The 22,533-nt window shown below is 42.1% G+C and overlaps 1 protein-coding gene across 2 annotated transcripts in view; it reads left to right on the top strand.

Annotated features, from left to right (window-relative positions):
* The first annotated feature begins 43 nt into the window (after positions 1–43).
* Positions 44–22,533, top strand: part of LOC138980532 (pyrroline-5-carboxylate reductase 3-like) — a 28,228-nt gene continuing 5,738 nt past the window's right edge. The window contains exons 1-4 of one of the 2 annotated variants that reach the window (XM_070353427.1): positions 44–187; positions 14,173–14,237; positions 17,654–17,833; positions 20,138–20,350. In XM_070353427.1, coding sequence (XP_070209528.1) covers positions 124–187; positions 14,173–14,237; positions 17,654–17,833; positions 20,138–20,350 — 522 coding nt within the window. In that variant the 5' untranslated portion in view covers positions 44–123. Of the gene's footprint in view, positions 188–9,304; positions 9,640–14,172; positions 14,238–17,653; positions 17,834–20,137; positions 20,351–22,533 lie in introns of those variants that run through there. The other variant, XM_070353425.1, reaches the window with a different exon arrangement.

The raw sequence follows: 22,533 nt of genomic DNA on the forward strand, positions 1-22,533 counted from the left end.
ATGCGTCGTCGCCACTCATATCAGCTGTGCGGCATATTTTCTTGCATTGGAGAAAGTCGTCTGCTACGAACGAATGTACCTGAAGCGCTGTTCGAAGGAAATGCAAACTACATTTTCATCAAAATGGTTGGATTTATCGGTGGAGGAAGAATGGCACAGGCTATGGCGAGAGGTTTTATCTACTCGGGTAAGCAGAGCAATGTGTGTTTGTATTTTATTTCTCTCCAATCACCCTTTTGCTGTTGAGGCTCTGTTTGGGGACTTTGCGATTGTCTTGGTCAACCCGCCTGTGGTCAGCCTTTGCTTTGTCTTCTTTGTGTTGGTATTTCGATGCCCAGCATTTGATAGGCAGTATAACTAATCCAGTATTTTGATGTGTTAAGTATTCATCAGTAATCAGTCTCTCATAAGTTTTCGCTTCTAATGCTGACAGTGATCGAGTGTGTTGAGTGCACGAAACGATTTGACAGACGTGCAGGTTTTTTTCAAGTTTATCCTTTCAGTTTGAGTCACGTCAGTCAGCAGTTTTTGTCAGTGAATCTTCGTATTCCTTCTCCGTACATTGAATAAAGCATGCGTATGTTATTTTCTGCGATCTTTAAATTGTGTAAGATCGCTTGACATCCCCTCTTACGTGAACAAAAAGAAGCAATTAAAACCTCCTACTGTTTCCTGGGAATTTGAACAGAACATTTCTCCGGTCAGCTCTCTCCGGCGAAGCCGACAGGGATCGAGCAATTCTATGTCCAGTATTTGCTTATGAACGGAAACTGTTTGCTTATTCCAGCACATAAATTATGTTCAGTTTCAAGCACCGTGAATACCTCAGTCATTTGTTCACAGTTTGATTCCAACTACGGGCGGTTGGCTTTAGTCATTCACATTGTGCTGTTTCTTGATAACGGGTTTCGACTTACACACACCGGTGACACTGTGACGGTTCCCCTACGCTTTGTGTCCGGTGCCCTGACCCTTTGTGTTCGGTTCCCACTCGGTTCCCACACGCCAAAATTCGCGGACAAAACATCCATTTATGGTAGTATTACGCAATGTTGCTCTCTGAGAATGGTCTTGTTAGATCTGTGAGTGTTTACACTACATGCCTAGGTGCTGTTGGATTGAAGGTTTTTGATATTTTAGCCGTTATTAGGTAGAATGCCTTCCACTTTACTGCAAAACTGCATAATTCGTAGCATCGGCAAGAAATATCCTACCAAAAAATGCCTGCTTGGAACTGTCGTTGGTCCAGCAAAAAGTTCAACATGTCTGTAGCAGACAGCCCAAGTTTCAAGATTGTAGGGCCATCCAAACAGCCGTAATAATAAAAACAACAAAAGTAGTCAGTGAAATTGGCTGTGTTCGGTCCCCACACACTTTTGTGACGTAGGCGTGACGGTTCCCATAATTCATTGTGTCGGTCCCCACTTTCTGTGTCGGACCCCACTTTCGACCTAATTTCTCTGTGACGGACCCCACAACCAGCCTATTTTGTGTCGGTCCCCACACCTTCTTGGATTTATGACTTGCCGGTTACTTGTATCATTGTATTCATTGAATCTAATTGTCTCGGAGTTATTTTTCAGCAAAAACCGGCAAGGCAGCACCTTTTGTGATACCAAGTAAGTCAGATGACATCAGTATGTGTGTGTATGTGTGTGTGAGAGAGAGAGAGAGAGAGAGAGAGAGAGAGAGAGAGAGAGAGAGAGAGAGAGAGAGAGAGAGAGAGAGAGACTAACTTTATTAGTTTATGCCACAAATAATATATAACATTATTTATCTCTGGGACGGTTCCCAGTATACCAGCAAATTATGTGTTGATCCACCCACACCTTCTTGAACTGGCCTTCCCAATATCTACTCTTAGTCTTAAGGCCTTGGAGATATGCAATTTGGCACATTTTTAAAATAAAAGATCCACCTGTCGTATGTGAGATTCAGTTTTCAGAGCAAAATGCTGCCCAGGGACTTCTAGTGGTGATTGAAAAAAAAAAAGAGTACTTGCCTGTGTCAAGTATGTGTCTTTATCCACGCTTGTTGTAAGAGGCAACTTTTCCCAGCTCCTTGTGTTCATGACTGCTTTCTCTTAAAATTAATTACTTTATGACAGTCAGAATACAATGGAACAAGGCTACATAAACCCTGACAGCCTACGACAACGGCCCGACTAAGGCTCAACACCGCGCCAATAAATTCAGCATTGGGCCAATGTTGGGCCATGATTGCTCCGTTTTCGTAGGCTATCAGGGTCAAAGATACATATTGGTAAACTAGTAAAATACATGTTCAGCATCATCAGCAATACCACAAAAGGATTAAAACAAGAAATTCCTCCGATAGGAACTACACCCCCGTCAAAGGGAAATAACCTTCTCAGTTGGTGGCAGTGAGAATGGTTATTTCCCTTTGACCAACGGGGGTGTCCGTCTATACCAGGCCTTGTATAATTTTAATCCACCAATAACTCCCTAACCGTGTGTTTGACTGGTCCCAATTTTTGTAAGGACCGTCTCAGGAATGTATAGAACCTGTTCACCAAGTTTGGTGACGATCGGTCCGTTCATTCTTGAGATCTACTTGCGAACACAAACACATCGAGTGAAACCTATACACACCCCTATACCGGGGGTGTAAAAATCCTATTAGCTGTATGTCAGCGGCACAATGCAACCAGAACCAGCGTTTATGTGGAGTGATCGGGTGCTGGTCACTACCGCGAGCGTCACTACCGCGAGTACCACTACCGCGTCTCACACTAAAGTTGTGTTTCCGTACCCGCGATAGCGTTTTTCCAGCGGTGCGACGAAAATCAAGCACATAGAAAATGACCAGGAGTGTTTCCACACGCGCGACGCGTTAGCGGCGCGACAAGCGGCAAGCGACGCGATTTTTTGAAAGGGTCCTGGAGCGATTTTTTCGCGTTGTCGCGCGGCAACGCGGGAGTTTACAGATTTTACCGCATGTTTAAAACGCAAGTACGGAAACACGTCACGCGTTTGCGCGCGTTTTCTTTTGTCGCTGCCGCTGTCGCGGGTACGGAAACAGAACTTACCGCGAGTACGACACTACCGTGAGTACGACACTACCGCGAGTATAACACTACCGCGTGTCACACTACCGCGAGTATAACATTACCGCGTGTCATTTTATGACTTCCATGGCTGAAGGCAAAGGTTGAAATGTTTCCTTGAAATATAAAACAAAAAGGCCTGGTCTGTTCTCTGAACACTAATTCAATGTTTGTCATGCTAACCAAGAACTCAAAACGATCAGAACACACTATCAGAATACATATAGAATGGGTTGCTTCCAATCAAAGCCGTTAGAACACAAACTCACAAGAAGTAAGTTTGCATGCGTTCTCTCTACGGTTATGGTACTCGCGGTTGTGGTACGCGCGGTAGTGTGACACGCGGCAGTGTTATACTCGCGGTAGTGTCGTACTCGCGGTAGTGTGACACGCGGTAGTGTTACACGCGGTAGTGTCGTACTCGCCGTAGTGTGACACGCGGTAGTGACGCTCGCGGTAGTGTCGCATAACCGGAGTGATCTGGAAAGGTGTCAATCTCTCTCTCTCTCTCTCTCACTCTCTCTCTCTCTCTCTCTCTCTCTCTCTCTCTCTCACACATACACACACACACACACACACACACACACACACACACACACACACACACACACACACACACACATACTGATGTCATCTGACTTACTTGGTATCACAAAAGGTGCTGCCTTGCCGGTTTTTGCTGAAAAATAACTCCGAGACAATTAGATTCAATGAATACAATGATACAAGTAACCGGCAAGTCATAAATCCAAGAAGGTGAGGGGACCGACACAAAATAGGCTGGTTGTGGGGTCCGTCACAGAGAAATTAGGTCGAAAGTGGGGTCCGACACAGAAAGTGGGGACCGACACAATGAATTATGGGAACCGTCACGCCTACGTCACAAAAGTGTGTGGGGACCGAACACAGCCAATTTCACTGACTACTTTTGTTGTTTTTATTATTACGGCTGTTTGGATGGCCCTACAATCTTGAAACTTGGGCTGTCTGCTACAGACATGTTGAACTTTTTGCTGGACCAACGACAGTTCCAAGCAGGCATTTTTTGGTAGGATATTTCTTGCCGATGCTACGAATTATGCAGTTTTGCAGTAAAGTGGAAGGCATTCTACCTAATAACGGCTAAAATATCAAAAACCTTCAATCCAACAGCACCTAGGCATGTAGTGTAAACACTCACAGATCTAACAAGACCATTCTCAGAGAGCAACATTGCGTAATACTACCATAAATGGATGTTTTGTCCGCGAATTTTGGCGTGTGGGAACCGAGTGGGAACCGAACACAAAGGGTCAGGGCACCGAACACAAAGCGTAGGGGAACCGTCACAGTGTCACCGGTGTGTTACACTACTAATACAAATGGTATAATCAGAGATGTGATACATCTCTCTGGTATAATCTTCGTCAGTTTTGGCTGTGCCTGTTATTTTGTTTTGTCCAGGTTTACGGCCTTTGTCAGTGTTTAGGTGCTTCTCTCTCTCTCTCTCTCTCTCTCTCTCTCTCTCTCTCTCTCTCTCTCTCTCTCTCTCTCTCTCTCTCTCTCTCTCTCTCTCTCTCTCTCTCTCTCTCTCTCTCTCTCTCTCTCTCCCTATTAACGATCTTCCTTTTAGTGTTAATGATGTGTGTGAACTATTTGCTGATGATACGACCATACACACCGCTGACAAAAAATTAGACAAGTTTATTTATCATTGCAGAACAGTGTAGATGATATCATTAATTGGACGGAATTTAACCACATGAGTCTTCACCCCCACAAGACCAAATACAATGTTAATTACAACAAGGCAAAAAAGACAAAACATCAAGAACAATCCTCATTCCTTATTAATTGGCAACGATGCAATAGCAGAAGTAGAAGATCACAAAGTTTTGGATCGTTGTGTAAAACCATGTCGAGGGAAATATATTTGTTAAACAGAATAAAACACTTTCTTGATCAACACGAATCAGTTCTATTAAAACAATCCATTCTTGTTTTCGACGATTATAAAAAAACTTAAGATTTTGCCCTTAAAAGAAAGATTCAAATCAAATAAAGGCGTCCTCCTTCACAAAACATCAAGAATGATCCTCATTCCTTATTAATTGGCAACGATGCAATAGCGGAAGTAGAAGATCACAAAGTTTTGGGAGTAAATATCGATAATAATCTATCTTGGACCCATCATGTTAGATCGTTGTGTAAAACCATGTCGAGGGAAATATATTTGTTGAACAGAATAAAACACTTTCTTGATCCACACAAATCAGTTCTATTAAAACAATCCATTCTTGTTTTCGACGATTATAAAAAAACTTAAGATTTTGCCCTTAAAAGAAAGATTCAAATCAAATAAAGGCGTCCTCCTTCACAAAACATCAAGAATAATCCTCATTCCTTAATTGGCAACGATGCAATAGCAGAAGTAGAAGATCACAAAGTTTTGGATCGTTGTGTAAAAAACCATGTCGAGGGAAATATATTTGTTAAACAGAATAAAACACTTTCTTGATCCACACAAATCAGTTCTATTAAAACAATCCATTCTTGTTTTCGACGATTATAAAAAACTTAAGATTTTGCCCTTAAAAGAAAGATTCAAATCAAATAAAGGCGTCCTCCTTCACAAAACATCAAGAATAATCCTCATTCCTTATTAATTGGCAACGATGTAATAGCCCATCATGTTAGATCGTTGTGTAAAACCATGTCGAGGGAAATATATTTGTTGAACAGAATAAAACACTTTCTTGATCCACACAAATCAGTTCTATTAAAACAATCCATTCTTGTTTTCGACGATTATAAAAGATTTTGCCCTTAAAGAAAGATTTAAATCAAATAAAGGCGTGCTCCTTCACAAAATCCTTTCCGGCCATGCAGCACGTGCTTTCATTACAAAAATTAAAGTCAAACCAAGCCGAAAATGTAACGTCCTCATTCTGCGGATACTGAGATCTCTTTAAATCAAGTTTAGCTTATTCTGGCAGCGTTTCAAAATCTTCGTCAGTGGATGAAGGTGCACGGGTCCTGATCCGTTTTGGTTGTGGGGTGCATGTTTTGGCTGTGCGTGTTCTCTTTTTTTGGCCAGGTTTACGGCCTTTGTGTGTAGGTGCTACTGCACTTTTGCTACCGTCGGTGCTGCGGACGCTGTTTACACATTTCAGTGTTTTCGAGAACTTCAAAAAGTGACGTTCTCTTTGCTGGAGTGGTTTTTTTTTTTTTGCCACACGCCATGCGGCACAGCAAACTGCTGATACTCTTCAGCCAGATCGTAATCACCGTAACCATACGGCACAGCAAACTGCTGATACTCTTCAGCCTGATCGTAATCACCGTAACCATACGGCACAGCAAACTGCTGATACTCTTCAGCCAGATCGTAATCACCGTAACCATACGGCACAGCAAACTGCTGATACTCATCAGCCATATCGTAATCACCGTAACCATACGGCACAGCAAACTGCTGATACTCATCAGCCATATCGTAATCACCGTAACCATACGGCACAGCAAACTGCTGATACTCATCAGCCATATCGTAATCACCGTAACCATACGGCACAGCAAACTGCTGATACTCATCAGCCAGATCGTAATCACCGTAACCATACATGGCTCGTTTAACCTCATTGAACTGTTGGGTGATTACACCATGAATGACTTGTACCAAGTCCACCAGCTTTTGGCGACTTCCATTGCACAGCGTGTTTCAGTTCATGGTTGGCACTCTCAGCATTGTTATTTGTCCACAGCGTGTTTCAGTACATGGTTGGCACTCTCACTGAGCATTGTTATTTGTCCACAGCGAGTGTTTCAGTACATGGTTGGCACTCTCAGCATTGTTATTTGTCCACAGCGTGTTTCAGTACATGGTTGGCACTCTCACTGAGCATTGTTATTTGTCCACAGCGTGTTTCAGTACATGGTTGGCACTCTCAGCATTGTTATTTGTCCACAGCGTGTTTCAGTACATGGTTGGCACTCTCAGCATTGTTATTTGTCCACAGCGTGTTTCAGTACATGGTTGGCACTCTCACTGAGCATTGTTATTTGTCCACAGCGTGTTTCAGTACATGGTTGGCACTCTCAGCATAGTTATTTGTCCACAGCGTGTTTCAGTACATGGTTGGCACTCTCAGCATTGTTATTTGTCCACAGCGTGTTTCAGTACATGGTTGGCACTCTCACTGAGCATTGTTATTTGTCCACAGCGTGTTTCAGTACATGGTTGGCACTCTCAGCATTGTTATTTGTCCACAGCGTGTTTCAGTACATGGTTGGCACTCTCAGCATTGTTATTTGTCCACAGCGTGTTTCAGTACATGGTTGGCACTCTCAGCATTGTTATTTGTCCACAGCGCCGATGGTAGCAAAAGGCCAGGTTTGTGACTCCCTCTGACATTGTCCTCGAGCAATGGCGTGAAGCCAAGAACCCCCGTTTTGTGAAGATACTCTTTACTATGCCTTTTCTTTCCGATCGTGGCAACCCAACCTTGTCTGCCAACACAGCATCCAAGTTTTTCTTCAAATGAAGCGTACAACTTAACCTAATAGAGGCTGGAAACGCTTTGATGACGGCACTGCGAATGGCGGTTTCCTCGTCACTTCCCCAAATGGGTGACTGATCACAATGAGCGAGTGCCCCAGCCAGACGTTGAAAAAACAAAAAGTACGTGTCAATATCACTATCCCCATGGAGAAACAGAGGACCAAAGAAAATGGGGTGCTCCTTTGTCGTACGATTTTTTACAGCGAGGTTTTTATACACTGTGCATGTAACATGTACGTCACTGAGGTTAAAGGTTTTGTCGACACCAAGGACAGTGCTCTGTGCGGTCAATGGTGGACAACAAAATCTTTTCAGGTCGGACATTTGGTCGTTGTTGTACAATATAATGCATGGGACCTTTCCATTTTGTCTCACGATCAGTTGTATGAAAGGTAGCGACATTTGAAGGTCTTCGACACCTGCTACCTGGTCGGCAAAATTAGCTTTATGGGATGTAGATGGTTCTTCCTGTTTCCTGGCACGGTATCTACAGTTATAAACCTGTTTTCTGTTGCGAAGACTGTGGCCATCATCTGTCTGTGTATGCTCAAAGTACACTTGCCTTGGTGTCTTGCTGCTGTCTTTTCTAACTTTGGTCATTAGATCTGGGTCAAGTCTGATATAGTTGCCTGGATTTCCAGACCCCGTGCGGCCATGTACAGATTCATGAGTCATTGTACCCTTGTACTCATGAACCGCAATGGCTGCAACGGTGGGGTCACTGAAAAACCAGGAAACACGTTTTTCATATTCAGGTGAGGCACCATGCTTTACATAGTAGTGATGATTATACCATTTTTATTAGTGGTGTGCTGTGGTTTTCATTACATTAGTAAGTCGATTTTGGTCGATTCCGGTCGATTTTGGTCGATTCCGGTCGATTTCGGTCGATTCCGGGTAAAAGAAGTACCGTCGGTTTTCGTGCGTAAAAAATATAAAATAAAAACTTGACTAAAGGTAGAAAGAAGAAAAACGAGAATAGTTAAAATATCAGAGGATTTGTAGATGTTAATAACAATTACAATCCCTGGCGTTCACTGTTAGCCTGGGAGGGTTGATCGAAGTCTCTCCCCCCCCCCCCCCCACATAAAAGATACGAAAAAGAACCACACACACTTTCTTTTTGGATAAGCGCTGGACTTTTGCCCTGTTGTTCAGCAACCCTTGAAACTTGGACTCTCCCCCTCCCCCCTCACCCCGCTATCCTTTGGGTACAAGGTCCATGTTTTCATTAGCCGGAGATAAGAACTTGATGCGCAGGTGGAAATCATAAATCGTCCAGGGCCCTTCAAGTCAGTTTCGATAGACTGAGCGCACTCTACTGACTTTGTTTTGGTCAGAGTTTGCTTTGCCTTTGGTCAACCATAGACCATTTGTCTATGGGTCAACTCATACTGCCAGTATTTTTGTTTGGTTATTTCTTGTGTTTGTTTGTCAGTTTCGTTGCACTGAGTGTGAAATATTGAATGATTGTTTTAAAGTGTGTGTTTATCGCGCATTTGACTGAAAAAATCAGGTTGACCCGTGTCACGTGACTGTCATGACGTTTTGGTACTGGGTCATTTTTGGCTGTTTCTACTATTATACAGGAAATACTTTCAGTCTCCAGACAATCATAGCAAAATCATTGTTTCACTGAGTGCCGTTTGTTTTTGCTTTTTAAATTTTTGTTGTTCTGTTTCTGTTGTTTTGCATGGTAGCCAGCATCTGCGTGGCAGTATTTCACAAATCAAAACCAAAAAAAGTCCGGTACACGTATCGCTAAGCACATCTATCTATGTCAAGGTCGGATGGTGAAAGGGGTGGGGTACAGCGCGAATCGCAGTATGCGCATGCGTGCGCATTGGTCAGGTGCACGTGGGCGACCTTACTATCCTTCGTCTCTTCCGCATAGATCATTTCAATTTCCTGCGCCTTCAGTGGAAAATCAACATGGCGTCCAAACATACGGTGCTGCCCACAGATTTCCGTGTCGGTTTTATCGGCGCGGGGAAAATGGCGCTCGCTCTGTCTTCAGGATTTGTCCGATCAGGTATCGTATCGTGACATATCTGCGTCGAGAGAAAATTAAACACGCGTTGCTTCCCTTGGCTTTGGGGCCCTTCAGGGGGTGTGGTTTGTGATTTTTTTCGATGCTGAGTCCTAATTCTAGTGCAAACACTAAGTATCGATAAACAAGTGATTGTCAGACCTAACTCAAACATCAGGGTTATCTGGTGTGTAGCAGACGTTTACCTCTATCTTGTGCGAAATTGAAATCGATTTTAATGACTGATACTCGATTCATGCGCATGCCTCTAAGCAGCTGCACGGACACTGACGCAAGCTTACGCAATTTTCCCCGGAGGCTGGCAGCTCTGTTTGTGTCATAAAGTTCATACTATAACTTGGTTAATCATCAATCTTTGTTACGTAAGAGCAATAAAAATTAGTCTAGGGTCAGCAGAGGGGGTCAAACTCAAACTGACCACAGATAGGAGTACAAGGTCAGGGTCAACTGACAGACACAGGTTGCACTATTATAGTGTTAGGTCTCAATAGTGGACTTGAATTATTGACCGAATTACAAGAGGGATGGGGAAGTTGAACTATTTCAATTAGCCAGACAGGCTACATTTACCTTTTGAAATTCACTAGCCCACATAAATGTCCATCAGGTAAAAATTATTTGATATTTTCCCTTTGTACGAGAAAGCTATGGTTTCTATATAATAAACATTCTCTTCCCATTTTTCTCTCCCTAATTTTTCTTGTTCTTTGTTAGCGGTGGCTGTTTTCCCTTTTGAAAGCTGCTTCATCTGTTGGGTTGAATTAATGTTCAGCTTTAGGAAAATAAATAATGGCTTACACAGTTACTGACATAATGTTTTCACATCTCAAAGCTCTTGTTAACACCCAACAAAACAGCTGAGTGTATCATATGGTATGTTTTCATGTTTTATGCATGCACATTTTGACCCATTATTTTGTGTTCTGTGACTGAGTGTTTGTAACCACTTTGGTTGGTGTACTTTACTTTTACAATTAGAGCTCGCAAAGAACTTTTGAGTAAAAAAAAAAGAAATAAAAAGTTGATTTGTTGACATTATAGTGTTAGGTCTCAATAACATCAGACGTCTGTACAACTTCCAAAAAGTTTTACCCAATAAAAAAACAATGCACCTGGGTAGGAGAGAAAACAGTTTTTCATTGTGAGAAAAAAAGCTGACCTACTCTAAATGTTTGGGCCTTGGCACCGAAAAAAACCAATTTTTGAGTCACTTGAGAAAAAGTGACTCTATGTAATCGGTCAGTGTTAGTCTGTCCGGCCGGCCGGCCGTCCGGCCGGCTGTCCGTAGACACCACCTTAACGTTGGACTTTTCTCGGAAACTATCAAAGCGATCGGGCTCATATTTTGTTTAGTCGTGACCTCCAATGACCTCTACACTTTAACGATGGTTTCGTTGACCTTTGACCTTTTTCAAGGTCACAGGTCAGCGTCAAAGGAAAAATTAGACATTTTATATCTTTGACAAAGTTCATCGGATGTGATTGAAACTTTGTAGGATTATTCTTTACATCAAAGTATTTACATCTGTAGCCTTTTACGAACGTTATCAGAAAAACAAGGGAGATAACTAGCCTTTTCTGTTCGGCAACACACAACTTAACGTTGGGCTTTTCTCGGAAACTATAAAAGTGACCGGGCTCAAATTTTATGTGAACGTGACTCATTGTGTTGTGAATAGCAATTTCTTCCTGTCCATCTGATGCCTCATATAATATTCAGAACTGCGAAAGTGACTCGATCGAGCGTTTGCTCTTCTTGTTTATATTCTGCCTGAAATACATTAATTAGACACAGGCAGTGAAGCAGATGGGGTTTCTGCTGGTGGTACAGATGCCCACCAACACAACTCATGCATCAGAGTTGTTTCTGAGGCTCAGAGTGCGAAATGTCAGTTGGCCCTGGATTGAAAATAGGTACTGGTCCAAATTTGCTGGCTTTCTTTGTTCGGTAGGAAAATTGATGGCCAGAAGACCTACATGTCAGAACTATCGTATGTATGGTCGACTGTCCAGAGGTCAGACCAATGCGTCAGATCAAAAACAGTATGTGTCAATGACGACAGACTGAGGCCTGGTAACAACTAAGGCCAAAAAAAAAAATAGGTCTGTTTACGGTAACCCGACCGACCCTATTTTTTTCGCGCGACCCTAGACTTTTTTTTGGCATTTGGGGGAAGAAAAAAAAAATCTTGTTTTTTTTGCAAAATAACGTAAAAATATGGGTTTTTGGAGGAAAAAAAAAAAAAAAATTCACGACCTACCGACCCTATTTTTTTGGCCTATGTTACCGTAAACAGACCTATTTTTTTTTTGGCCTAACAACAGTGCTGCATCATTCCTTAAAGAAAAAATGTGGCAGGTGAATTACAAGATGGAAGTGGCTACATCCACTCCAGTTAAAAAAATGCCAAAACATTTCTCAACCAGTTGTACAGATGAATGTCTTGTGTGGTACAGTCGAACCTACACAGTCAACCAACTCTCAGTAACGCTGATGGGGTCTATGTCGACCAAAAGAGTGGGATTCCCTGTAGGTGGAGTTCCTGGAGGGGGATTCCCTGTATACAGGGAATACCACATGATTTAGTTCCCGTAGCGTTTCGCTGATATCGCTGAAAGTCACGTGATACTTAGCGACATCGGTAGAATTTGATGTTTTTCAATCTTTTTATATTTAGTCAAGTTTTGACTAAATATTTTAACATCGAGGGGGAATCGAAACGAGGGTCGTGGTGTATGTGCGTGTGTGTGTGCGTGCGTGCGTGTGTGCGTGTGTGTGTGTGTGTGTGTGTAGAGCGATTCAGACTAAACTACTGGACCGATCTTTATGAAATTTTGTGTGTGTGTGTGTAGAGCGATTCAGACTAAACTACTGGACCGATCTTTATGAAATTTGACATGAGAGTTCCTGGGTATGAAATCCCCGAACGTTTTTTTCATTTTTTTGATAAATGTCTTTGATGACGTCATATCCGGCTTTTCGTGAAAGTTGAGGCGGCACTGTCACGCCCTCATTTTTCAACCAAATTGGTTGAAATTTTGGTCAAGTAATCTTCGACGAAGCCCGGACTTCGGTATTGCATTTCAGCTTGGTGGCTTAAAAATTAATTAATGACTTTGGTCATTAAAAATCTGAAAATTGTAAAAAAAAATAAAAATTTATAAAACGATCCAAATTTACGTTCATCTTATTCTCCATCATTTGCTGATTCCAAAAACATATAAATATGTTATATTCGGATTAAAAACAAGCTCTGAAAATTAAATATATAAAAATTATTATCAAAATTAAATTGTCCAAATCAATTTAAAACCACTTTCATCTTATTCCTTGTCGGTTCCTGATTCCAAAAACATATAGATATGATATGTTTGGATTAAAACACGCTCAGAAAGTTAAAACAAAGAGAGGTACAGAAAAGCGTGCTATCCTTCTTAGCGCAACTACTACCCCGCTCTTCTTGTCAATTTCACTGCCTTTGCCATGAGCGGCGGACTGACGATGCTACGAGTATACGGTCTTGCTGAAAAATGGCATTGCGTTCAGTTTCATTCTGTGAGTTCGACAGCTACTTGACTAAATATTGTATTTTCGCTTTACGCGACTTGTTTTGATAAATGTCTTTGATGACGTCATATCCGGCTTTTCGTGAAAGTTGAGGCGGCACTGTCACGCCCTCATTTTTCAACCAAATTGGTTGAAAGTTTGGTCAAGTAATCTTCGACGAAGCCCGGACTTCGGTATTGCATTTCAGCTTGGTGGCTTAAAAATTAATTAATGACTTTGGTCATTAAAAATCTGAAAATTGTAAAAAAAAAATAAAAATTTATAAAACGATCCAAATTTACGTTTATCTTATTCTCCATCATTTGCTGATTCCAAAAACATATAAATATCATATATTCGGATTAAAAACAAGCTCTAAAAATTAAATATATAAAAATTATTATCAAAATTAAATTGTCGAAATCAATTTAAAAACACTTTCATCTTATTCCTGGTCGGTTCCTGATTCCAAAAACATATAGATATGATATGTTTGGATTAAAAACACGCTCAGAAAGTTAAAACAAAGAGAGGTACAGAAAAGCGTGCTATCCTTCTTAGCGCAACTACTACCCCGCTCTTCTTGTCAATTTCACTGCCTTTGCCATGAGCGGTGGACTGACGATGCTACGAGTATACGGTCTTGCTGAAAAATGGCATTGCGTTCAGTTTCATTCTGTGAGTTCGACAGCTACTTGACTAAATATTGTATTTTCGCCTTACGCGACTTGTTTGATATTTCTTAGAAATTCGAGTATGGTTTGCAAGTTTTATTGAAAAACTCCACCCTGTGGGATTCCCCCTCCAGGAACTCCACCTACAGGGAATCCCACTCTTTTGGTCGACATAGACCCCATCAGCCTCAGTAACGACCAATGAATAATAATTATGATTTTGATCGTGGAAGAGGGTATTCACGAATGTCCAGTTGAAGTGGAATGTTAAATATAAATAATTTCTCGTTTCAGGTCTGGTGCGACCAAACAACATTTTTATCAGTGATCCCAGCGCACAGGTCAGAGACGAATTCAAGGTGAGTGGGATTACCTGTGTGTTTACCTACTGTTAGTACCTGTGTGTTTACCTACTGCAGTAAAACCTGTCTCTAAAGGACACCCTTGGGGTATGGTAATGGTGTCCCTATTAGGTGTCCTTTTTTCACAGGTGGAGGGGCCGGGGCAATATTGAGAATTGAGCTATAGAATACATATGGGCCAACAACCCCTTTCAATGGATTGAACATGAGACTCACTGAAAATGTGAGTAAACAAATGATACATGTAGCAAACAACAACTACAACAACATCCCTCCTCCCCCCCCCCCCCCCCCCCCCTCCCCACCCTCCACCTACCCCGTTCCCTACACACACTGTGCATTCAAACTTACGCAAGTCGGACGTCACAAAGCTAAAAATAGCTGACTCTTCATCGGTCGTTCAACGGGAAATTCCGCAGTGTGTCTCGACCAAATTGGGTCAGCTAGCTCTTGTTTCATTCAGTTTTTCTAGTCTCGGCATAAATGCATGGAACAGAAATTTAGCTGTGTTAACTATTATTTCCTTCGAACGATTTCTCACAAAGAGAGAGAGATTAGTAGGAGGGGGGAAGGGGGGAGTGGTAAATGATAAATGGTTGCATTTTCTTACCTGTATAAGTGGTCCACTGACGGGCAGATTCTTCGATCTTGCAGTACTAAACCACTCCCATACCACGTTGTTCAGGTCTTCGTATTGCGTTTTCTGACGTTTCACAGTTTTTTGGTCGCTTCGTGCCCCCGACTCCCACTCACGTCTTCTTTTTCCGATTTGATCCTCGCGATCTGTGTTTTACCACATCCCATCTCCTTCGCCACATCTCGGCACGCTGACAGCGGCCAACTGGTTACAAATCCAGCGCGCTACTGACTGAGCTACATCCCCGCCCTTACTGTGTTATTACCTGTGTGTTTACCTACTGTTATTACCTGTGTGTTTTCCTACTGTCGATGGGCGAAAGTTTGTGCTTATATAATATACATATTTATGTATTGTAACAGATATGGGATACATTCTTCTAGCACATCACATCAGAATATTACGCAAGTGCATGCTGGACAAAGACATTGATAAGAGGAACATTTTGTATCAATTCCAGACCTGGGAACCCATATGATTTCGCCGTATTTTGTACGCATGATTGTCGAAAATACGATTAGTACGGTTAGTGGGAAAACAATACGACGAGAAAAATTCCTAGACTACTTTTCTTTACAAGCCCATCCCGAAGCTGATCCAGTTTTTGACACATGATCACAGTTTTTGTCAGTAAACATTGAAAAAAGCATTTGTTTTAAATGTATAGGTACACGTAATTAACGGTGTGACGGACGCGTGTGAAGCATGTTTTAATCATGGATGTTGAAATGTTGTGTGGGGTACGCTCATGTTTTTGAAAATACACCAAGTTTACTTGAGAATACTCCAAGTGCAAAACGGGTGTTCCCAGGCCTGAAATTCCTTCCTTTATTGTCCCACACCAGTGGAAAGCTAGCAGTAACAAGAGTCACTCCACCCAGGTGTGTGCGTTTGTAGGTGTAATGGCCACCAGCACTTCTTGCGGAATGACAGGTCTACCACATGCACCAGCAGTGAAACTCAGATGTGACATGAATACCGTCTCTGAATCTGCCAGACCTGTGTACTTTTCCGTTTTGGCCTAAACTGTTAGGGGCTCCGCTCACATATGTAACTTCAGCAGGACCGATGACGCACTGCAGATTATCCCAGCCCGCTACACGTTGCATGAAATGAAAACAGGCCAAGTACTCATCATAATCCCTATCACGGCATAAATAATATGCAGTGCGTCGTCTGTGCCGCTGAAACTGCGCAGGTATATTCTGCCCATTACAGATCAACAATTATTTGAGAATTTATCTTCACATTGTGTTATGACTACAGTAGAGACCCCTCTTTACGACCCCAACAAATCTAAAAAATTATGTCTTATAAAAAAGGGAGTCTTAAAATGGAGGTAAATTTAGAGAGGTTATGAACAGAAAGTCTGAAAACAACAAGGTCTTAAAATGGAGGTAAATTTAGAGAGGTTATGAACAGAAAGTCTGAAAACAAGGTCTTAAAATGGAGGTAAATTTAGAGAGGTTATGAACAGAAAGTCTGAAAACAACAAGGTCTTAAAATGGAGGTAAATTTAGAGAGGTTATGAACAGAAAGTCTGAAAACAACAACGTCTTAAAAGGAAGAGTGTTGAAGATAGGGGGGTCTTAAAAAGGAGGAAGTCTTAAACTGAGGGGTCTTAAAAGGGGGTTTCCACTGTAAATCACTTGTCACTATTTTGGTTTGTCACAGGAGCTGGGTGTGAACATAGCGGAGAGTAACCAGGAGGTTGTGAGTCACCATTTTGGTCCAGGAGGTTGTGAGTCACTATTTTGGTTTGTCACAGGAGCTGGGTGTGAACATAGCGGAGAGTAACCAGGAGGTTGTGAGTCACCATTTTGGTTTGTCACAGGAGCTGGGTGTGAACATAGCGGAGAGTAACCAGGAGGTTGTGAGTCACCATTTTGGTTTGTCACAGGAGCTGGGTGTGAACATAGCGGAGAGTAACCAGGAGGTTGTGAGTCACTATTTTGGTTTGTCACAGGAGCTGGGTGTGAACATAGCGGAGAGTAACCAGGAGGTTGTGAGTCACTATTTTGGTTTGTCACAGGAGCTGGGTGTGAACATAGCGGAGAGTAACCAGGAGGTTGTGAGTCACTATTTTGGTTTGTCACAGGAGCTGGGTGTGAACATAGCGGAGAGTAACCAGGAGGTTGTGAGTCACTATTTTGGTTTGTCACAGGAGCTGGGTGTGAACATAGCGGAGAGTAACCAGGAGGTTGTGAGTCACCATTTTGGTCCAGGAGGTTGTGAGTCACTATTTTGGTTTGTCACAGGAGCTGGGTGTGAACATAGCGGAGAGTAACCAGGAGGTTGTGAGTCACTATTTTGGTTTGTCACAGGAGCTGGGTGTGAACATAGCGGAGAGTAACCAGGAGGTTGTGAGTCACTATTTTGGTTTGTCACAGGAGCTGGGTGTGAACATAGCGGAGAGTAACCAGGAGGTTGTGAGTCACCATTTTGGTCCAGGAGGTTGTGAGTCACTATTTTGGTTTGTCACAGGAGCTGGGTGTGAACATAGCGGAGAGTAACCAGGAGGTTGTGAGTCACTATTTTGGTTTGTCACAGGAGCTGGGTGTGAACATAGCGGAGAGTAACCAGGAGGTTGTGAGTCACTATTTTGGTTTGTCACAGGAGCTGGGTGTGAACATAGCGGAGAGTAACCAGGAGGTTGTGAGTCACCATTTTGGTCCAGGAGGTTGTGAGTCACCATTTTGGTTTGTCACAGGAGCTGGGTGTGAACATAGCGGAGAGTAACCAGGAGGTTGTGAGTCACTATTTTGGTTTGTCACAGGAGCTGGGTGTGAACATAGCGGAGAGTAACCAGGAGGTTGTGAGTCGCAGTCAGCTGATCGTGGTGTCGGTCAAACCCAACGTGGTCAAGCCGGTGCTGCAGGAGGTGGCCTCCGTGGTCTCCAAAGACAACATCGTTGTCTCCATCGCCGCTGGCATCAAACTGGCCACCATTGAAGAGGTAGGTAGCATGGAGATGAAACACGCAAAACCTTCCCCTTTTTGCGTGTTTCCCCTCCATTTTATTTCAAACCTTGTTCGTTCCGTGTTGCGTCTGCTTTTTGTTGTCTTTTGTGTTCTTGTTTTTCCTGATGAAGCTTCCAGAAGCGAAAATGCGTTATCGTCTCGTGTCGTCTTTGTATCGGTGAGTACAGTAATCCTTTGTTTTTTAACTTTGAAAAGGGAACTTTAAGGACCAGAAACTGGTCAGTTGAGAACTTTCATTTTTAGGCTTCTTGGTTGAAATACATGTACAGTCGAACCCACTTAAAACGAACACGCTAGTTACGAATTTTGACTTATAACGAATTAGTTTTAAGTTCCCAACTGAATACCTCTTTCTTCATGCTTAAAAAAAATGCTTAAAACGAATTCTTTATAACGAATTTACGCTTATAACGAGCACTTTTTGGATTCCCAAGCATGCATAATGTCTGTAATTTACTCACGCTTATGACGAAATCTTTAAACTCGTCCCGAGATCGACATATCATGGGAATTTGAGAAGTTTGAATACATGTGTCAAAGTCTTCCCTTGCGTCGACTGCTTGAACCATTGCTCAACCGATCACTGAATAAAGTTAAACTGATTACACTGTACTCACAAAACAATTTCAAATTTAGAATCAAAGTGATTGATAGCTCAGACACTGAACATGAATGACTGACTGACGTTTATTTCCTTCGCGAATACCAAAAACGAAACATCGAACGGAAGCCATTGCCAAAAAATATAGATGCCAGAAGGGAAACCACACTCTCAACGTTTGCGTTCGCCGGTTCGCGATAGTTTATCAGTCAGTCAGTGCTTTCGATTTGGATTTGAACATCATGTTGCAACAAAAAAACAAAAAACTAAATTGGCCAAGGTTTGCTACCCGTCGCCAAGGTAAGTGATTCCGGACAAATGATAGGAACACCGCGAATGTGGACAGTGTCAGTGTGTGCGTGTGTGTGACCAAAAATGTAACAACTGGATGAAACATCTGTGTGCTCACTCTCACTCAAACTCAACAATCATCACTCAACATGAGACACACATGAACATGTCACTTTATTGTCTAAACGTGAAGCAGCATGAAAGTTGCGAAAGAAACAAATTGAAACACCATAAAATGTACAAGACTTAAAAAAAATAAAAAATAAAAAATAAAAAAAAATCGATCAATTTTCTTAATACGAATTTTGGTTAAGACGAACTTTTTTTCCGATCCCCAGTGATTCGTCTTAAGCGAGTTCGACTGTAATCATATGCTCTGCCGTGATAAACTATGGACCCTCCCCCCCCCCACCCCGCGGGTTAGGGGGAGTCCCATATTGGTTGGAACAAGAAAGAATTTACCCGATGCTCCCCAGCATGTCGTAAGAGGCGACTAACGGATTCTGTTTCTCCTTTTACCCTTGTTAAGTGTTTCTTGTATAGAATATAGTCAATGTTTGTAAAGATTTTAGTCAAGCAGTATGTAAGAAATGTTAAGTCCTTTGTACTGGAAACTTGCATTCTCCCAGTAAGGTAATATATTGTACTACGTTGCAAGCCCCTGGAGCAAATTTTTGATTAGTGCCGCTTTTGTGAAAAAGAAACAATTGACAAGTGGCTCTATCCCATCTCCCCCCTTCCCTCCGTCGCGATATAACCTTCGCGGTTGAAAACGACTTTAAACACCAAATAAATAAAAAAAAGTTAAAAAAAACTATGGACATTTAAGTTAAACATAGCATACTTTGTTTAAATTTACATGCAACAACTGAGCTGTAGTCTTGCTTATAAAACAATGCTGCTTTACAGCCAAAGTCAAAGAGTTCTAAGCAGAATTGAACCAAAACTCCTTCATGGCATGGCAGACAGAGGGCTGAATATGGGGCTTCTTTAGGCCAAAAAAAAAATAATAGGTGTGGTTACGGTAACATAGCCAAAAAAAATAGGGTAGGTAGGTAGGCAATCACTTTTTTTTTTTCTTTAACTTTTTTTTCTAATGTGTACAAATTAAACCTACTTGACAGGGAAATAAGTGTGCGACTCGGGCGCTTTCGCTTGCATTGCGTTTTCTGCACTCGTTTTTTTTTTTTTGACAAATGTAATAAAAAGTTATAGGATCGGCCCCTAAAAATAGGGTAGGTCGGGTTACCACACCTATTTTTTTTTTAGGCCTTACTATCCTGATGAAGTCGGCAACTGTCTGATAAAGAATTTATTGAGACAGGTTGTTGCTGTGTTTTCTTTTTGTTCAGTGTGTCACTAACATCTGTGTATACTGTGTTGCAGCTACTGCCATCAGGTACACGCGTCATCCGTGTCATGCCCAACACGCCGTGCTTGGTGCAGGCCGGGGCAGCAGTTGTGGCCCCTGGAACCTCAGCGGACCCTCGTGACTCAGAACTGGTGGTGGAACTGCTGCGCAGCGTTGGTGTGTGTGAACAGGGCAGCGAGAAACTGCTGGATGCCGTCACAGGCCTCAGTGGGAGCGGCCCTGCCTATGTGAGTCTGCTTGTGCTACCGTTATGTTAAACTGTCTTTTAAGACAGCAAGGCTGTACATTTTCCCTCAATCCTGAGCATGCCTCTTTGAAAGCCTCTGGTTTTAAGACCGCCACAAATGTGAGAAAGCCAGGTCTTAAGAGAGAAGGAGTCTTGAAATGAGGCTACGTTTTCACATGTTATCAAATGTGAAAGAGCAACAAGTATAGGTCTGAAAAGGGTGGAGAGGTCCAGTGTTCTGTGTTGACAACAAATCTTGACCAGTGCTTTTTGACAGAGACAAGAGCAGGGATGTCCAAATCTCAAAATTTGAACTTGCCAGCCGGGCGGATAACTTCAAGAAAGGCTCTAGCCCGCCAGAGATTTGGCTGGCCCGGTACCCGGTACATATCACAGCTGCGGCATCTGCAGTGTTTATGGCTTTGAAACTCGATAGTACAACCACAAGTGTTGCATTGGACCATAATTTTTACTGGCCAGCCGGGCGAGTTGCCTGATATTATGTGCAAATTGTAGTTTTGTGCTTTGCATGCAGATAATTCCTTTCTTTACTGTACATGTCATTACTATGTTACCTGCTTACAGGTAGTGTTCACCAAGCTTATGTAGTCAGAGTGATAGTACCCGCTATTACGAGTTAGTCGTGTGACAGAGAGTTTTCTTGCACACGAGACTGTAGATATCTCACGACGGCGTAGCCGAAGTGAGACAGCAGCAGTCGAGTGTGCATAGAAAGACAGAAATGAGTTTTTGGGGGACGAAATAACGGGCACAAAACAAGACTGAAAAACACAATTGCCCTTTTACACATACCCTACACACGCATGCGCGCAGAAGATAGATTCAATGCGTTTCGTGTCTTTTCTGGTTGAATGCATTCAACAAAGTATCAACCAACGTTTCTGAATCTTTCAATGAAAAAAGATAAACTTATTTTGAACCAAACAGCACATACCAACGAAAGCTAAACACACAAACACACACGCGCACTAACACAGATTGAATGCAAAGCGCGAATGAACACGGAGGATTTTTGTAGGTCAGGTCGTGGGAAAGTCCACCCGAAATGTTCCATAGGGGAACTGGTTGTTTGTATTGTTTATTTTCTCACAGTGATGTTGATGGTTTTTACAGTGCCGTTTTGAAAGAATATTTTCCGAATTTGGGGCACACTTTTGACTTTTGGTTCGTTTATCTCGTCGAAGTAACATTCAAGTGTTTCTAAATCAAAACCTTCCAACACCGCTGGTGCAGATTAGACCTGCCTGACTGTCTGCGTGCGTGTTAGAGCTGAAGACGAAGCCTCAATCGCCAAAGCGTCACCTATCTGTAGGTCCTGAACATCGGATGTACGTTGATACGTGGTGAGATCCGCACGGAACTGTCTATGCAACTTTTCCTAGTCACAGGTGTAAGGTTTGATCTTTTCTTTGAAATTTCGTCGTCTGTGTACGTAGCAAAGCGTTTCGCCATTTTCGGTTTTCGTTGCAGACGACGATAGTGAAAGTAGTACCTATTGGTTTGTTTTGACCTTTCGTATTCAGGGTTCTTAATTGAAGCTTGGTAAAGGGAGCTTGTCGTGTAAGTGGAAAGTTGACGAAGTTTTTGAAAACAGAAATTGAATGAAGAAGAAAATGTGGCTTTCAGTTATATACAGGAGAACGGGGTTCGTGTTGTTCTTTTTCCGTCAAACACGAAGTACACAGATAAAATGTGGTTGACTGACCAAGGCCTGTTGGCACACTATTCAGAATGCACAACAAAATATAACAACACTTTGATACCCATTTTTCTACGTTCGTGATCACTTGAAATGAATACTGAAAACATAAGTGTTTAAGGTAGTGACTGAATGTATGTGAAGGTAACATTTTTCAGAAATAAATGCATAATCAAAATAATTGATTTCGGCATCAAAGCGTGTAACATACAATCTTGCACACGTTTGCTTTTGTAGTGGCAAAGAAGAAATGCGTGTGACATACTTGTCTTGCATCTGAACAGCGAGAGTGTTGCATGCAGAGAGGTGTTTAGTTCAGAACAATGTTATTACTTGGTACATTTATTTAAATATAATGCGAATGTTGTAGTGTTTAGTTGTTCTTTATGTGACATGCACCGTGACCACTGCAATTTCTCCATGCGAGGTAATAAAGTTAATTTGATTTGACTTGATTTGAATGA

The sequence above is a fragment of the Littorina saxatilis genome, linkage group LG11 (genome assembly GCF_037325665.1).
Source record: "Littorina saxatilis isolate snail1 linkage group LG11, US_GU_Lsax_2.0, whole genome shotgun sequence".
Lineage (NCBI taxonomy): Eukaryota > Metazoa > Mollusca > Gastropoda > Littorinimorpha > Littorinidae > Littorina > Littorina saxatilis.